At 42.8% G+C, this 15,747-nt stretch overlaps 1 protein-coding gene across 1 annotated transcript; it reads left to right on the top strand.

The window, feature by feature from the left end:
* The first annotated feature begins 10,417 nt into the window (after positions 1 to 10,417).
* Positions 10,418 to 13,211, top strand: LOC129853155 (uncharacterized). Its single transcript, XM_055918890.1, has 2 exons — positions 10,418 to 11,696; positions 12,116 to 13,211. Exons 1-2 carry the CDS (start codon positions 10,910 to 10,912, stop codon positions 12,232 to 12,234), a joined length of 906 nt encoding a protein of 301 aa, XP_055774865.1. The 5' UTR covers positions 10,418 to 10,909; the 3' UTR covers positions 12,235 to 13,211.
* The last annotated feature ends 2,536 nt before the right edge of the window (positions 13,212 to 15,747 follow it).

Raw genomic sequence — 15,747 nt, 5'->3', positions numbered from 1 at the left:
AGGACCGTTAGGGCCGGCCAGAGCAGCTGTTCACAATGATCGGTAGGCCGGTTTATCCCGCCGTTTTCAGATATGACAGTGCTGTCATAGTCCTACAGGTGGAGAAAAATGCACCTAACCGATTTCCCTGTTCCAGTAGGGACATATTGACAACATTGTTTGGCTCAATTCAGTTATTTTATAAGAGCAATTGTTATAGACATAAGAGTGAGGGGGCCCAGTCGGACCACCTGAAGGTACGCAAATTTTGTTTCACTATACATTGGTTAGGAAACCTATGTCTCCCTGTAGTGTCCAGCAGTTCCACAGTGTTTATGTGGGAATTTATATTCCACTTCGTTTTGGGGAAGTGGACGGGGGAGGGAGGTGGAGAATGTTTTTTTTGTGTTTTTCATTTGTCCTTTGCTCTTTACATGTTGCGCCAACCCTACTGTTACAATTATAATGTATTTGAGGACCAAATAATTATTTATTATGACTACTGATAACTCTACTTTTTTACATTACCCTTCTTTCGTGGAATGTACAAGGTTTGAGAACGAATTTGAAAAGAGGAAAAGTTTTCTGACATTTGAAAGCTTTATCTGGAGATATTGTGTTTCTAAGAGAAACTCACATAAAGCATACAGAGCAATGGAGATTAAACTAGTTGGGTATCACAAATTTATCAATCAACCTTTTCATCCAAGGCTAGAGGTGTAGCCATATTATTTCAAAAAACTGTCCCATTCCAACATATTTCAACTATAAGCGACCCCAATGGCCGCTTTATTATAGTAATAGGCCATATTCTATCACAACATGTAACATTTATAAACCTTTATGCACCGAACCTCGATGAACCAGGGTTCTTTCGGAATGTCTTCAGTCTCTTACCAAATTTATGCGGAAGGACCACCAGAGGGCAGGCTGGACTCACAGATGGTAGCCCAACAAGGCATGGGAGACAAGGTAACCAGAGGCAATTAAGCACAGCTGACACTACTAACGAGATATTCTCCTTCCCCTATAAGAGAGAGTATGGAACCAGCAGAGAAGGGGGAAGAACTATCTCTGGAAGATGGCCACCGAGACAGAGGAGCTATCTATGAAGAACCATTAAGACGGTGACAATCCCGTGACTTTTGTTGTAGTTTAAAGACAATTGTGTTCCTGTTTGATCTGGAGAAGAAGATTTTCATTGATTATGTTGGAGTGTTTGTGTTGACCAAATGCCCTCAATATAGAACTGTGTTCAATCAAGAAAACCTACTCCTGACTCGTTTGTTCCACCTTCCCGCTTTAGAGTGATGCCCAATTACTTGGTCCACTCACATTTATCAACCACACATTTAATTACAGGCAGAGATTTTAACTGCATTTTGGATCATTATATGGATAGGCTCTCTACTCGCCCTACCACTTCACTGAATTCCACTACTGTCTGGAATAATTTAATTGGAACAATGAACCTTGTCGATATTTGGAGATTACAACACCCTTCGGATAAGGATTATTCTTTCTTCTCACATGTGCATAAATCATACACAAGAATTGACTACTTTTTAACAGGCTCTAAATTGACATCTAACGTCACCTCTATAATATAATAACTTCCGATCACAGTCCCATTTTATTACAAATGGATTTTGGCAGAACATGGCCTCAATTCAGTTGGCGATTTAATCCAACAATACTCAATGATGAACAATTTCAAGATAACTTTAGAAGAGGTTTTCTCTGCAGTATGTAGCTGATGTTCTGAAAGAGCTGCAAAATCTGGACCCCTACAAATCAGACGGGCTAGACAATGTGGACCCTCTCTTTCTAAAATTATCCCCCGAAATTGTTGCAACCCCTGTTACTAGCCTGTTCAACCTCTCTTTCCTATCGTCTGAGATCCCCAATGATTGGAAAGCTACCGCGGTCATCCCCCTCTTCAAAGGGGGAGACACTCTAGACCCAAACTGCTACAGACCTATATCTATTCTACCCTGCCTTTCTAAGGTCTTCGAAAGCCAAGTTAACAAACAAATCACCAACCATTTCGAATTCCACCGTACCTTCTCCGCTATGCAATCTGGTTTCCGAGCTGGTCGTGGGTGCACCTCAGCCACGCTCAAGGTCCTAAACGATATCTGTCATAGCTGAATCAGAATTAGTTAGGTAACATAGATAAATAAGATGTTTTATTTACTTTATACTTGTCATTAGAATGTCTACTTTTTGACTATACTGTTGGCAGTTGCATTTTCCTTTCTCCTCTAGGGAAAAGTCACTTGGGGCCCAGAGAGGGGAGAGGTCAGGCTTGTCTTTTACATGTCTGTTAATAGGCAGAATATCAGAAAGGGAAAAGTCAGGTTTGAACATTGTCTTCATAATGAATATATCTGTGAAACCATGTGAAGGGCTCCACTATGTCTGTATGCCAGTCATACCCTCATTTTCCCATTGGGGGGAGGAGTATGGCAGTGTCTGGAACCATTGTACCAACCCTCTCTTGTTGAACTTATCTTTCATAGTATATGACATAGAGGTCTACTCCCCTTAGTGAGCTTCTCCAGGAGTGGGGAGAAGAGGGGGTGTATTTGAGATGGGAGTATCTAGAATTGACAATTGATATATGCCATTGGATGAGGTAATGTTTTGGTAATAGGAAGTACCAAGAACGAGAAGTAGAACCTCGTCTAAGAGACCAAACTGAACGATAATTTATAGCTAATGCTATCTGGCTATGGGATACTCCTCTTTCAAGTAAAAAGCCCTTTGTGAAGTTTCTAAGATCTGTGGTTCATCATGTGAGTTGAGAGGGGTGTATCTTTGCTATAAAATATACTAAGAATTATTTTGTAAGCACTCTCAGAGAATTCATTTATAGACACTGAATTGATCTGAGAGTCAAAGGGCTATGGTGAAGCTCATATAATTAAAGATGGAGTTTATAATATAACTCTGACTTGTGTGTGGTTTGAAATCTCTCATCATTCGGTAATACAGGAAATTGACGCGACATATCATAATCGCCATCGATAAGAGACAATACTGTGCAGCTGTATTCATCGACCTGGCCAAGGATTTTCGACTCTGTCAATCACCACATTCTTATCGGTAGACTCAACAGCCTTGGTTTCCCAAATGACTGCCTCGCCTGGTTCACCAACTTCTTCTCAGACAGAGTTCAGTGTGTCAAATCGGAGGGCCTGTTGTCCGGACCTCTGGAAGTCTCTATGGGGGTGCCATCAATGATGTAGCTCTTGATGCTGGTGATTCTCTGATCCACCTCTATGCAGATGATAGCATTTTGTATACTTCTGGCCCTTCTTTGGACACTGTGTTAAGTAACCTCTAGACGAGCTTCAATGGCATACAACTCTCCTTCCGTGGCCTCCAACTGCTCTTAAATGCAAGTAAAACTAAATGCATGCTCTTCAACCGATCGCTGCCCACACCTGCCCGCCCGCCCGTCCAGAATCACTACTCTGGACGGTTCTGACTTAGAATATGTGGACAACTACACATACCTAGGTGTCTGGTTAGACTGTAAACTATCCTTACAGACTCATTTTAAGCATCTCCAATCCAAAATGAAATCTAGAATTGGCTTCCTATTTCGCAACAAAGCATCCTTCACTCATGTTGCCAAACATACCCTTGTAAAACTGACTATCCTACCGATCCTCGACTTCAGCGATGTCATTTATAAAATAGCCTCCAACACTCTACTCAGCAAATTGGATGCAGTCTATCATAGTGCCATCCGTTTTGTCACCAAAGCCCCATATACTACCCACCACTGCGACCTGTATGCTCTCGTTGGCTGGCCCTCGCTTCATATTTGTCGCCAAACCCACTGGCTTCAGGTCATCTATAAGTCTTTGCTAGGTAAAGCCCCGCCTTATCTCAGCTCACTGGTCACCTTAGCAGCACCCACCCGTAGCACGCGCTCCAGCAGGTATATCTCACTGGTCACCCCCAAAGCCAATTCCTGCTTTGGCCGCCTTTCCTTCCAGTTCTCTGCTGCCAATAACTGGAACGAACTGCAAAAATCACTGAAGCTGGAGACTCATATCTCCCTCACTAACTTTAAGCACCAGCTATCAGAGCAGCTCACAGATCACTGCACCTGTACATAGCCCATCTGTAAATAGCCCATCCAACTACCTCATCCCCATACTGTTATTTATTTTGCTCCTTTGCACCCCAGTATCTCTACCTGCACACTCGTTTTCTGCACATCTATCACTCCAGTGTTCAATTGCTATATTGTAATTATTTCGCCATAATGGCCTATTTATTGTCTCACCTCCCTTATCCTACCTCATTTGCACACACTGTATATAGACTTTTTCTATTGTATTATTGACTGCAGGTTTGTTTTTTCCATGTGTAACTCTGTGTTGTTGTTTGTGTCGCACTGCTTTGCTTTATCTTGGCCAGGTCACAGTTGTAAATGAGAACTTGTTCTCAACTAACCTACCTGGTTAAATAAAGGTGAAATAAATAAATAAAAATGTTCCTTCCCTAATGGAAAAGCGGCTGGCCCTGGCGGCTTTGGTATCGAGTTTTACAAAGCTTATTCAGAAAAGGTTACTCCTCTTATATTCAGGATGTTTAAACACTCTATTGAAACTCGCAGACTCCCAGAATCTTTATACTCCGCTAATATCTCCCTAATATTAAAGAAAGATAAAGATGAAACAGATCCATCTTCATATCGTCCTATTGCCCTCCTCGGATGCGATCTCAAAGGTTTTACTAAAATACTCACGATAAGACTAAATAAATGCATTTTGACTATAGTTCATCATGACCAAACTGGTTTTATCGCAGGCAGATTTTCATTTTCCAACGTTAGGCAACTGATGAATATCATGTATTCCAAACATGACAAAGATTCTAAAGTTGCAATACTTGCACTTGACGCTCAAAAAGCATTTGACCGAGTGGAATGGAACTACATCCTGACAGTAATAAATGAGTTTGGTCTGTGCAAGAGCTTTGTCTCTTGGGTTAAAAAACTATATGCGTGCCCGACGGCTTCAGTTCTCACAGATTACAATAAATCACCTCCGTTTTCACTTCAACGTTCCTGCCGCCAGGGATGCCCCTTGAGTCCGTTGCTATTCGCCATTGCTATGGAACCCCTAGCTATCAGTATCAGAAGCCATCCTGCCATTGCTCCGCTAAACATAGGAAAGGTTGATCACAGCATCTCGCTCTATGTGGATGATATCATCTGGTTCATCTCACGCCCCGAAGAGTCACTTCTACCGCTGTTGGAGCACATCTAATCATTTGGAGAACTCTATGGGTACACCATAAACTGGGATAAAAGCGAATTTATGCCTCTTAAAGGTGACTTAAACCCAGAGTTCCTTAAACATGTTCCTTTTAAAGTCACAGGAGACAAAATTAAATATTTAATATTTAAGTTGTCATCCCTAAGGACCCTAAATTGATTTATAAATTGAACTACCTCGACATGATAGAGAAGTTGAAGTGTAACATTGAGATCTGGAGAGTGTTGCCTCTATCTATGATAGGCCGTGTTAATGCTATTAAAATGGTTACACTTCCTAGATTCCTTTTTCTCTTTCAGAATCTGCCTATATTTTTTAAGTAAAGCCTTTTTCAAGTCCTTGGATTCTATTATCTTTCCTTTTGTGTGGGGATGCAAAGTACACCATATCTTAAAAAAACATAAAATCAAGCCCAAATAATTAGGGGGCCTGAGTCAGCCAAATATTCAGCATTATTATTGGGCATCAAATGCTAGAGCACTGGTTTATTGGTAGGATGCATACCCTGGCGTGGTGGATCCCTCCACCCCTTCATGGCTCGCTATTGAACAAGATATACACAACACCTCTCTTCCAGCACTTCTATTTTCATCAGCTAAATCCCCTACATGTATTCCTGGAAATAACTTTATAGAAAAAAATTCATTAAAAACTTGGTATCAAATAAGGAAAATATTTGGTCTCCCGGAGACCTGTCTGTACATCTATTTGCCATAACCATGCTTTCTCCTCCTCACTAACTGACAACACTTTTTATGCTGGAAGAGAAAGGGCATTACTACTATCGCAGACCTTGACATCAATAATATTTTTGCCACATTCGCACAGTTGAGGGAAATGTATGATCTCCTGGATCTAACTTCTTCCAATATCTTCAGATAAGAAACTACTTTCGCTTAAATATACCACATTTTGAGGCAATTACACCTGCCCGCGAATTGTATATTTTCATGAACCTCGCTCCTGGCTCCAAGAGTTTGATCTCCAGATTTGTAGATCACTTTACAGCATATTACTCTGTATCCACACAACATTTGAAGTAGACCTGGGAGGAAGACCTTGGTATGGAGATTACTGATGACTGTTGGGCTGATTGCCTTCGAGATATTCACTTGTGCTCGATAAACTCCCGACACAAACTTAGTGATTCACAGACTACACTATTCCTGTACCAAACTACACTCGTTCTACCCCTCAGTCTCTCCGATATGCCCTAAGTGCACATCTGCAGAGGGTACCCTGGGTCACCTCTTCTGGTCATGCCCCAAACTGCACACATTCTGGCAGGATATTTTTAAGTGTTTCTCACGTGTATACAGCTTTAACCTCAAACCAGCCCGGGACACTGCAGTTTTAGGCAGGTCACCTCATTCAACGACTTTAACCCACTGGGAACAGAAGACTGTACAATATGGCATGGTTATTGCAAAAATAAACATTTTAAGCCTTTGGAATAAGGAGACAGTACCTGTTTTTAAAACCTGGTTAGCTGAAATCACCAGCTTGCTACATATAGAAAGGATTTGACAGGATAACTCTGGCAGATCTAATACAGTTGAAGTCAGAAGTGTACATACACCTCAGCCAACTACATTTAAACTCAATTAGTCATTGGTAGCATTGCCTTTAAATTGTTTAACTTGGGTCAAATGTTTTGGGTAGCCTTCCACAAGCTTCCCACAATAAGTTGGGTGAATTTTGGCCCATTCCTCCTGACAGAGCAGGTGTTACTGAGTCAGGTTTGTAGGTCTCCTTGCTCGCATATGTGCATATGTAAATATTTTCCAGTTCTGCCCACAAATGTTCTATGGGATTGAGGTCAGGGCTTTGTGATGGCCACTCCAATACCTTGACTTTGTTGTCCTTAAGCCATTTTGCCACAACTTTGGAAGTATGCTTGGGGTCATTGTCCATTTGGAAGACCCATTTGTGACCAAGCTTTAACTTCCTGACTGATGTCTTGAGATGTTGCTTCAATATATCCACATAATCCTTCCTCATGATGTCATCTATTTTGCGAAGTGCACCAGTCCCCCCTGCAGCAAAGCACCCCCACAACATGATGCTGCCACCCCCGTGCTTCACGGTTGGGATGGTGTTCTTCGGCTTGCAAGCCTCCCCCTTTTTCCTGCAAACATAACGATGGTCATTATGGCCAAACAGTTATATTTTTGTTTCATCAGACCAGAGGACATTTCTCAGAAAAGTATGATCTTTGTCCCCATGTGCAGTTGCAAACCGTAGTCTGGCTTTTTTATGGCGGTTTTGGAGCAGTGGCTTCTTCCTTGCTGATCGGCCTTTCAGGTTATGTCGATTATAGGACTCGTTTTACTGTGGATATATATATATATATATACTTTCGTACCTGTTTCCTCCGCATCTTCACAAGGTCCTTTACTGTTGTTCTGGGATTGATTTGCACTTTTCGCACTAAAGTCCGTTCATCTCTAGGAGACAGAACGCGTCTTCTTCCTGAGCGGTATGACGGTTGCGTGGTCCCATGGTGTTTATACTTGCGTACTATTGTTTGTACAGATGAACGTGGTACCTTCAGGCGTTTGGAAATTGCTCCCAAGACTAGCCTAGTTCTTTTTCAAATTCAACATTTTCAGTTGGGTTCCCCCAAGAACCCCAACAACTATTGGGGTCTGTTCAATAAGAAAAACCATTAGAGGCATTTTTTTATTGCAAGAACCCATATGATTTTAGAAGAACCATCATTGAATAATTTAGATATACTGCTCTGGAAAAAATGAAGAGAACAAATCAAATCAAATTTTATTTGTCACATACACATGGTTAGCAGATGTTAATGCGAGTGTTTCGAAATGCTTGTGCTTCTAGTTCCGACAATGCAGTAATAACCAACAAGTAATCTAACAATTCCACAACTACTACCTTATACACACAAGTGTAAAGGGATAAAGAATATGTACGATATATGAATGAGTGATGGTACAGAACGGCATAGGCAAGATGCAGTAGATGGTATAGAGTACAGTATATACATATGAGATGAGTAATGTAGGGTATGTAAACATAAAGTGGCATAGTTTAAAGTGGCTAGTGATACATGTATTACATAAAGATGGCAATATGCAGTAGATGATATAGAGTACAGTATATACATATACATATGAGATGAGTAATGTAGGGTATGTAAACATTATATTAAGCGGCATTGTTTAAAGTGGCTAGTGGTTTATTTTTACATAATTTCCATCAATTCCCATTATTAAAGTGGCTGGAGTTGAGTCAGTATGTTGGCAGCGGCCACAAAATGTTGGTGGGGGCTGTTTAACAGTCTGATGGCCTTGAGATAGAAGCTGTTTTTCAGTCTCTCGGTCCCTGCTTTGATGCACCTGTACTGACCTCGCCTTCTGGATGATAGCGGGGTGAACAGGCAATGGCTTGGGTGGTTGTTGTCCTTGATGATCTTTATGGCCTTCCTGTGACATCGGGTGGTGTAGGTGTCCTGGAGGGCGGGTAGTTTTCCCCCGGTGATGCGTTGTGCAGACCTCACTACCCTCTGGAGAGCCTTACGGTTGTGGGCGGAGCAGTTGCCGTACCAGGCGGTGATACAGCCCGACAGGATGCTCTCGATTGTGCATCTGTAGAAGTTTGTGAGTGCTTTTGGTGACAAGCCGAATTTCTTCAGCCTCCTGAGGTTGAAGAGGCGCTGCTGCGCCTTCTTCACAACGCTGTCTGTGTGGGTGGACCAATTCAGTTTGTCCGTGATGTGTACACCGAGGAACTTAAAACTTTCCACCTTCTCCACTACTGTCCCGTCGATGTGGATAGGGGGGTGCTCCCTCTGCTGTTTCCTGAAGTCCACAATCATCTCCTTTGTTTTGTTGACGTTGAGTGTGAGGTTATTTTCCTGACACCACACTCCGAGGGCCCTCACCTCCTCCCTGTAGGCCGTCTCGTCGTTGTTGGTAATCAAGCCTACCACTGTAGTGTCGTCCGCAAACTTGATGACTGAGTTGGAGGCGTGCATGGCCACGCAGTCGTGGGTGAACAGGGAGTACAGGAGAGGGCTCAGAACGCACCCTTGTGGGGCCCCGGTGTTGAGGATCAGCGGGGTGGAGATGTTGTTACCTACCCTGACCACCTGGGGGCGGCCCGTCAGGAAGTCCAAGACCTAGTTGCACAGGGCGGGGTCGAGACCCAGGGTCTCGAGCTTGATGACGAGTTTGGAGGGTACTATGGTGTTAAATGCTGAGCAGCATTCTCACATAGGTATTCCTCTTGTCCAGATGGGTTAGGGCACAGTTGGCCACCTTGTCACCCCCAGGTCCAAGCTCCAGAGTTTCAGTGACAGGGTCTTCTCCAGGGTTGCTCCTAGGTTCTGGAACTCCATCATCATCTTTCAGTCCCGCCTTAAAACCCACCTCTTCACCATGGCCTACCCTTATATCCCCCTCCACCATTCCCACACACACCTCTTCACCATGGCCTACCCTTACCTCCCCCTCCACCATTCCCACACACACCTCTTCACCATGGCCTACCCTTATATCCCCCTCCACCATTCCCACACACACCTCTTCACCATGGCCTACCCTTACCTCCCACACACACCTCTTCACCATGGCCTACCCTTACCTCCCCCTCCACCATTCCCACACACACCTCTTCTGTTTCACACACTTGTACACGCACTCACACATATGCGCAACACCTGCTCGCTCACTCACCTGCTATCTCACTCACATACTCACACATCACACCCTTTCCTTGAGCCCTTCTTACCTCTATTACGCCCTGTTTATACCTGGTTCTAACATGCATTATATATCCCGATCTTGTCCACAGTCCGATTGTTCCCACATTTTCAGACAGGTGTAGACGATTAAAAGAAGCATTGTGATCAGATCTTCCTGACCACATCTGGAGTTGACAATAAAACCATTTAAATCATCCTGCCTTCTATAATCATTGACAGGTGGCACCATCGACTAATGGAATATATATGTGTCTTAAAATAAATAAACAAGTATTATTTTGAAAGAATATCTGTCAAAGAATTAGCATACAAGGCGGGACCAGTAAATTTGTTCACAATGCGGACACAGTGGACTAATAAGACCATGTGTAGACACGTTTCTAAAAATGTGGGCACGATCAGGACAAAGGATGCATGTTTGCGCCAAAGTATTTTGTTTAATGTTTTTCTTCCTTTTGTTTAGTCTGCTGTTGTTTAGTTAGATTATTGATTATTTGTTAGTTTCTACAATTGTAAAGCTATGTATGTTTCATGTATAATTATTGTTATTATTAAAGTAGAGGAGTTAGTTCAGGCAAGCAGCATTTCAACACATTCTTTTCACATATCCTGTGTAGAAGTTTATTTATAAACTGGGTGGTTCCAGCCCTGAATGCTGATTGTCTGAAAGCCTTGGTATATCAGACCGTGTGACAAAACATTTATTTTTACTGCTCTAATTACATTGGCAACCAGTTTATAATAGCAATAAGGCACCTCGGGGGTTTGTGGTATATGGCTAATATACCACGGCTAGGGGATGTATCCAGGCACTCTGCATTGCGTCATGCATAAGAACAGCCCTTAGTTGTGGTATATTGCCATATACCACACCTCCTCGGGCCTTATTGCTTAAATATACATGCTCACCTCTGCCAATTGGAAACTGTTGCCCACTTGTCTGTCCCATTTCCTTAATATGTTCTATTTCGCAGTGGCAATCAACACCCATACCCCCACACTACAACCCTCCAACCCTCCTCCTATTGCTGCCCAAGAACTGTCTGATACAGTTGCCCCCCAGGAGACCAGCTTCACCCTCATCCTCAACCAGGTTGAACCCCCAATAACCCCCACCAACCAGGAGACCAGCTTCACCCCCATCCTCAACCAGGTTGAACCCCCAATAACCCCCACCAACCAGGAGACCAGCTTCACCCCCATCCTCAACCAGGTTGAACCCCCAATAACCTCCACCGCCCAGGAGACCAGCTTCACCCCCATCCTCAACCAGGTTGAACCCCTGATATCCCCCATCACCCAGGAGACCAGCTACACCCCCATCCTCAACCAGGTTGAACCCCCAATAACCCCCACCAACCAGGAGACCAGCTTCACCCCCATCCTCAACCAGGTTGAACCCCTGATATCCCCCATCACCCAGGAGACCAGCTACACCCTCACCAAACCAAAGAAGACGGGGAGAAAGTCCTGTAACCCTCAAAAAACTCTCCATCTCGCTGAGCATGACACAGTCAACCCCATCCTACCCCATCCAACCGTATCCTACCCCATCAAACCCCATCAAACCCCATCCAACCGTGTCCAACCCCATCCTACCCCATCAAACCCCATCCTAACCCATCCTACCCCATCCAACCCCATCCTACCCCGACCAAGGAAGAAGAAATATGACTACATGCAAAAAGGTAAAATAGTGTCTAATTTATATTGTTTATTCATAAATGTTAATGATGTCAATAACTTCAATAATGCTTTTAATAAATGTATAAAACAATTCCAGTGATTGATGGTCTCCTACTTTTCAGGAGGCAGGCGTACTGTACACTCTTAGAAAGAAGGGTTCCAAAAGGGTTCTTCGGCTGTCCCCAAAGGAGAACCCTTTTTGGTTCTAGGTAGAACTCTATTGGGTTTTACATGGAACCAAAAGGGTTCTACCCGGAACCAAAAAGGGTTCTCCTATGGTGACAGCCAAAGAACCATTTGTAAGAGTGTAGTCTAAGGCTAGGCATAGATGTAAAATGAATAATGCAAATGAGTGTCCTGCTAACTTTATTCATGTTCTGGTGGGTGGTGATTAAATAAATACATGCATTTATTGTTTCAGAGTGTCCAGTGCATCCGGGGCAAACGATTTTCCCTGTTCTCAAGATTCTTGCCATTAAAACTTCAGAGGAGGTAAATCTGCAGAACATTGGCATTCCTGTGACTGTATTTACAGGCTAATCCTAGTGCAACACCAATTGTAGTTAACTTGCAGGTCATAGACCTTGTAGTTAAAGTGCCAATATGTAACTTTCTGGGTGGCCCGACCAAATTCACATAGAAATGTTAGTTACAGATCATCATTCTCATTGACAGCAAGTCTAAGAAGCAGTAGATCTGTTCTACAATGTGCCTTATTTCTATGCTTCCCATTCTTAAGTTTTGTTATTGAGTCTTTTACTTTGGTTTTGTACAACAGCTTCAAACAGCTGATATTAGCTACCATGTTATTGTGGAGCGATTGCTGCATAGTGCAGCTTTAAAAAAGAACAGACATTTCTATGTGTTTCATAATAAAGGATCAGGAGCAGAAAGTGAGGTGGAAGCCATGCTCTGGATGGTACGTTTACTTCAACTAATCTAGAATGTATTGAGGATATACTGAACACTCAACACCATATGTAGAGGATATACTGAACACTCAACACCATATGTAGAGGATATACTGAACACTCAACACCATATGTAGAGGATATACTGAACACTCAACACCATATGTATTGAGGATATACTGAACACAACACCATATTTAGAGGATATACTGAACATTCAACACCATATGTATTGAGGATATACTGAACACTCAACACCATATGTATTGATGATATACTGAACACTCAACACCATATGTATTGAGGATATACTGAACACAACACCATATGTATTGAGGATATACTGAACACTCAACACCATATGTATTGAGGATATACTGAACACTCAACACCATATGTATTAATGATATACTGAACACTCAACACCATATGTAGAGGATATACTGAACACTCAACACCATATGTATTGATGATATACTGAACACTCAACACCATATGTAGAGGATATACTGAACATTCAACACCATATGTATTGATGATATACTGAGCACTCAACACCACATGTATTGATGGTAAGTTATTGCAATAATAGCTCTGTCAATAAATTGAATGTGGTCCCATTTCGCCAACTCCATCACTCAGCTTTTAACCAAAACAGGGGAGTGTGCTTTGTTATTGTTTAAACTACCAATTACAGATTTAATAAAAATACAATAAATGAATTACAATGCCACTGAATAACAAGGAATTGTATAGATTAATATATTTAATCGCTCATCAATACCTGATTCTTCCTCATCAATAACTGATTCTTCCTCCTCAGTGACTGGCCCAAAATGTTGCACTAGTCTGGCTCTTGGAGCTGAAAAAAATTGGTAATAAAAGGTTTTTATTTTAAAAGATTTGCTGGAATTCTGACTCTCCTTTCATTAAATACGTATTTTCATCAGAGACAGACAACAGTTAGAGACAGGGAAACGTGGGATCAGACCTGCATGTAATGTATTATGTGCTGTGGGTAGATGGTACTAGACCGGCCTATGGCACGGCAACTAATGTTGGGATGAAATTTAACAAGAGAAGTGGATGTAGTTGCCTTCCTGGTTTGAGGAACAATCTGTCCTCTCTCATCCCTTTGTCTCCATCTGAACCTAATCCCTGGAGGCTTGTTTGTCTTTTTCTTATTATTTTCCTAAAAAGTGCATTTCAATTATCATGGCTGGCCCACTAAGATTCCAAGATGGCGTAGCAGTCGGACGTGTGTTTGTCTTGTCCCGTCTTGTCCCGCGTAAATAGTCCTCGTATTTTTTGTATACATTTCGTATATATTTTAATTTCACTTTCCATCTAGGACCTGAATATACATTCCCGCAACTCGCCTCACCCAATGTGGTATGGATCTGCTATTTTTTTATACTTTAGAACCGTAACCCCAATCAGAAGCTAGCCAGATAACTAGCTACTAGCTAGTAGTCAGTTAGCCACTGCTGCGGTCTTCACCCTTAACTCGGACACCAGCCAGCTTCAGCTCGGGCCAATACCTGCCAGTCTGCAGGCGCGATATCAACCCAGAGAATATAGGACTGCTTTTTCTCTACCACATCACCGGATTATTGACGCAAGCTCTGGACAATTACACCGGATCATCGTCGCTAGCTAGCTGCAACCAAGTGGCTACTACTGGCTAATACCTCTGTCCCGAAACAAGCACCAGTTAGCCTTGAGCTAGCCTCGAGCTAGGCCCATCTGCCGGCTAGCCGAAGAGGTCTGCCAGCGAATTCTTGGGCTACAATACCTCTTTTGCCAATTGGACTGGACCCTTTATTGCCGACACGGAGCCCCGCCGATCCATCACGACTGGTCTGCCGACGTAATTGTCCGAGGTGGTTTCAACAGGCTTTTCCATTGCGACGTTTCTGAATACCCATCTGCTAATTATTAGCTGTCTTATCGGCTGCTATCTAAATAAGTATACCGGACAATTTTTTTTCTTTTTTTTTCTTGGGTCACTATATCTATTTTGCCAATTGGATCGATCCCCTCTACCACACGGAACCCCACTAATCTACCGACGGAAACGAACGAGGTGACAAAAAAAAAAAAAAAAAAAAACAGACCTCCATCCTATGTTATCTTGCTACCGATAGCCATCGCCGTGACCCCAACCAACCTCTACTCACTGGACCCTTATGATCACTCGATTAAGCATGCCTCTCCTTAATGTAAATATGCCTTGTCCATTGCTGTTCTGGTTAGTGTTTATTGGCTTATTTCACTGTAGAGCCTCTAGCCCTGCTCACTATATATCCAACCTCTCAGTTCCACCACCCACATATGCGATGACATCACCTGGTTTCAATGATGTTTCTAGAGACAATATCTCTCTCATCATCACTCATTACCTAGGTTTACCTCCACTGTATTCACATCCTACCATACCTTTGTCTGTACATTATTCCTTGAAGCTATTTTATCGCCCCCAGAAACTTCCTTTTACTCTCTGTTCTAGACGTTCTAAACGACCAATTCTCATAGCTTTTAGCCGTACCCTTATCCTACTCCTCCTCTGTTCCTCTGGTGATGTAGAGGTGAATCCAGGCCCTGCAGTACCTAGCTCCACTCCTATTCCCCAGGCGCTCTCTTTTGATGACTTCTGTAACCGTAATAGCCTTGGTTTCATGCATGTTAACATTAGAAGCCTCCTCCCTAAGTTTGTTTTGTTCACTGCTTTAGCACACTCTGCCAACCCAGATGTTTTAGCCGTGTCTGAATCCTGGCTTAGGAAGACCACCAAAATTTCTGACATTTTCATCCCTAACTACAAGATTTTCAGAAAAGATAGAACGGCCAAAGGGGGCGGTGTTGCAATCTACTGCAAGGATTGCCTGCAGAGTTCTGTTTTACTATCCAGGTCTGTTCCGAAACAATTTGAACTTCTACTTTTAAAAATCCACCTCTCTAAAAACAAGTCTCTCACTGTTGCCGCCTGCTATAGACCACCCTCTGCCCCCAGCTGTGCTCTGGACACCATATGTGAACTGATTGCCCCCCATCTATCTTCAGAGCTTGTGCTGCTAGGCGACCTAAATTGGAACATGCTTAACACCCCAGCCATCCTACAATCTAAGCTTGATGCCCTCAA

Source organism: Salvelinus fontinalis, chromosome 4 (genome assembly GCF_029448725.1).
Source record: "Salvelinus fontinalis isolate EN_2023a chromosome 4, ASM2944872v1, whole genome shotgun sequence".
Lineage (NCBI taxonomy): Eukaryota > Metazoa > Chordata > Actinopteri > Salmoniformes > Salmonidae > Salvelinus > Salvelinus fontinalis.
Note: the sequence above shows the minus strand (reverse complement) of the source record. Positions and strands in the feature narration are given on the sequence as shown.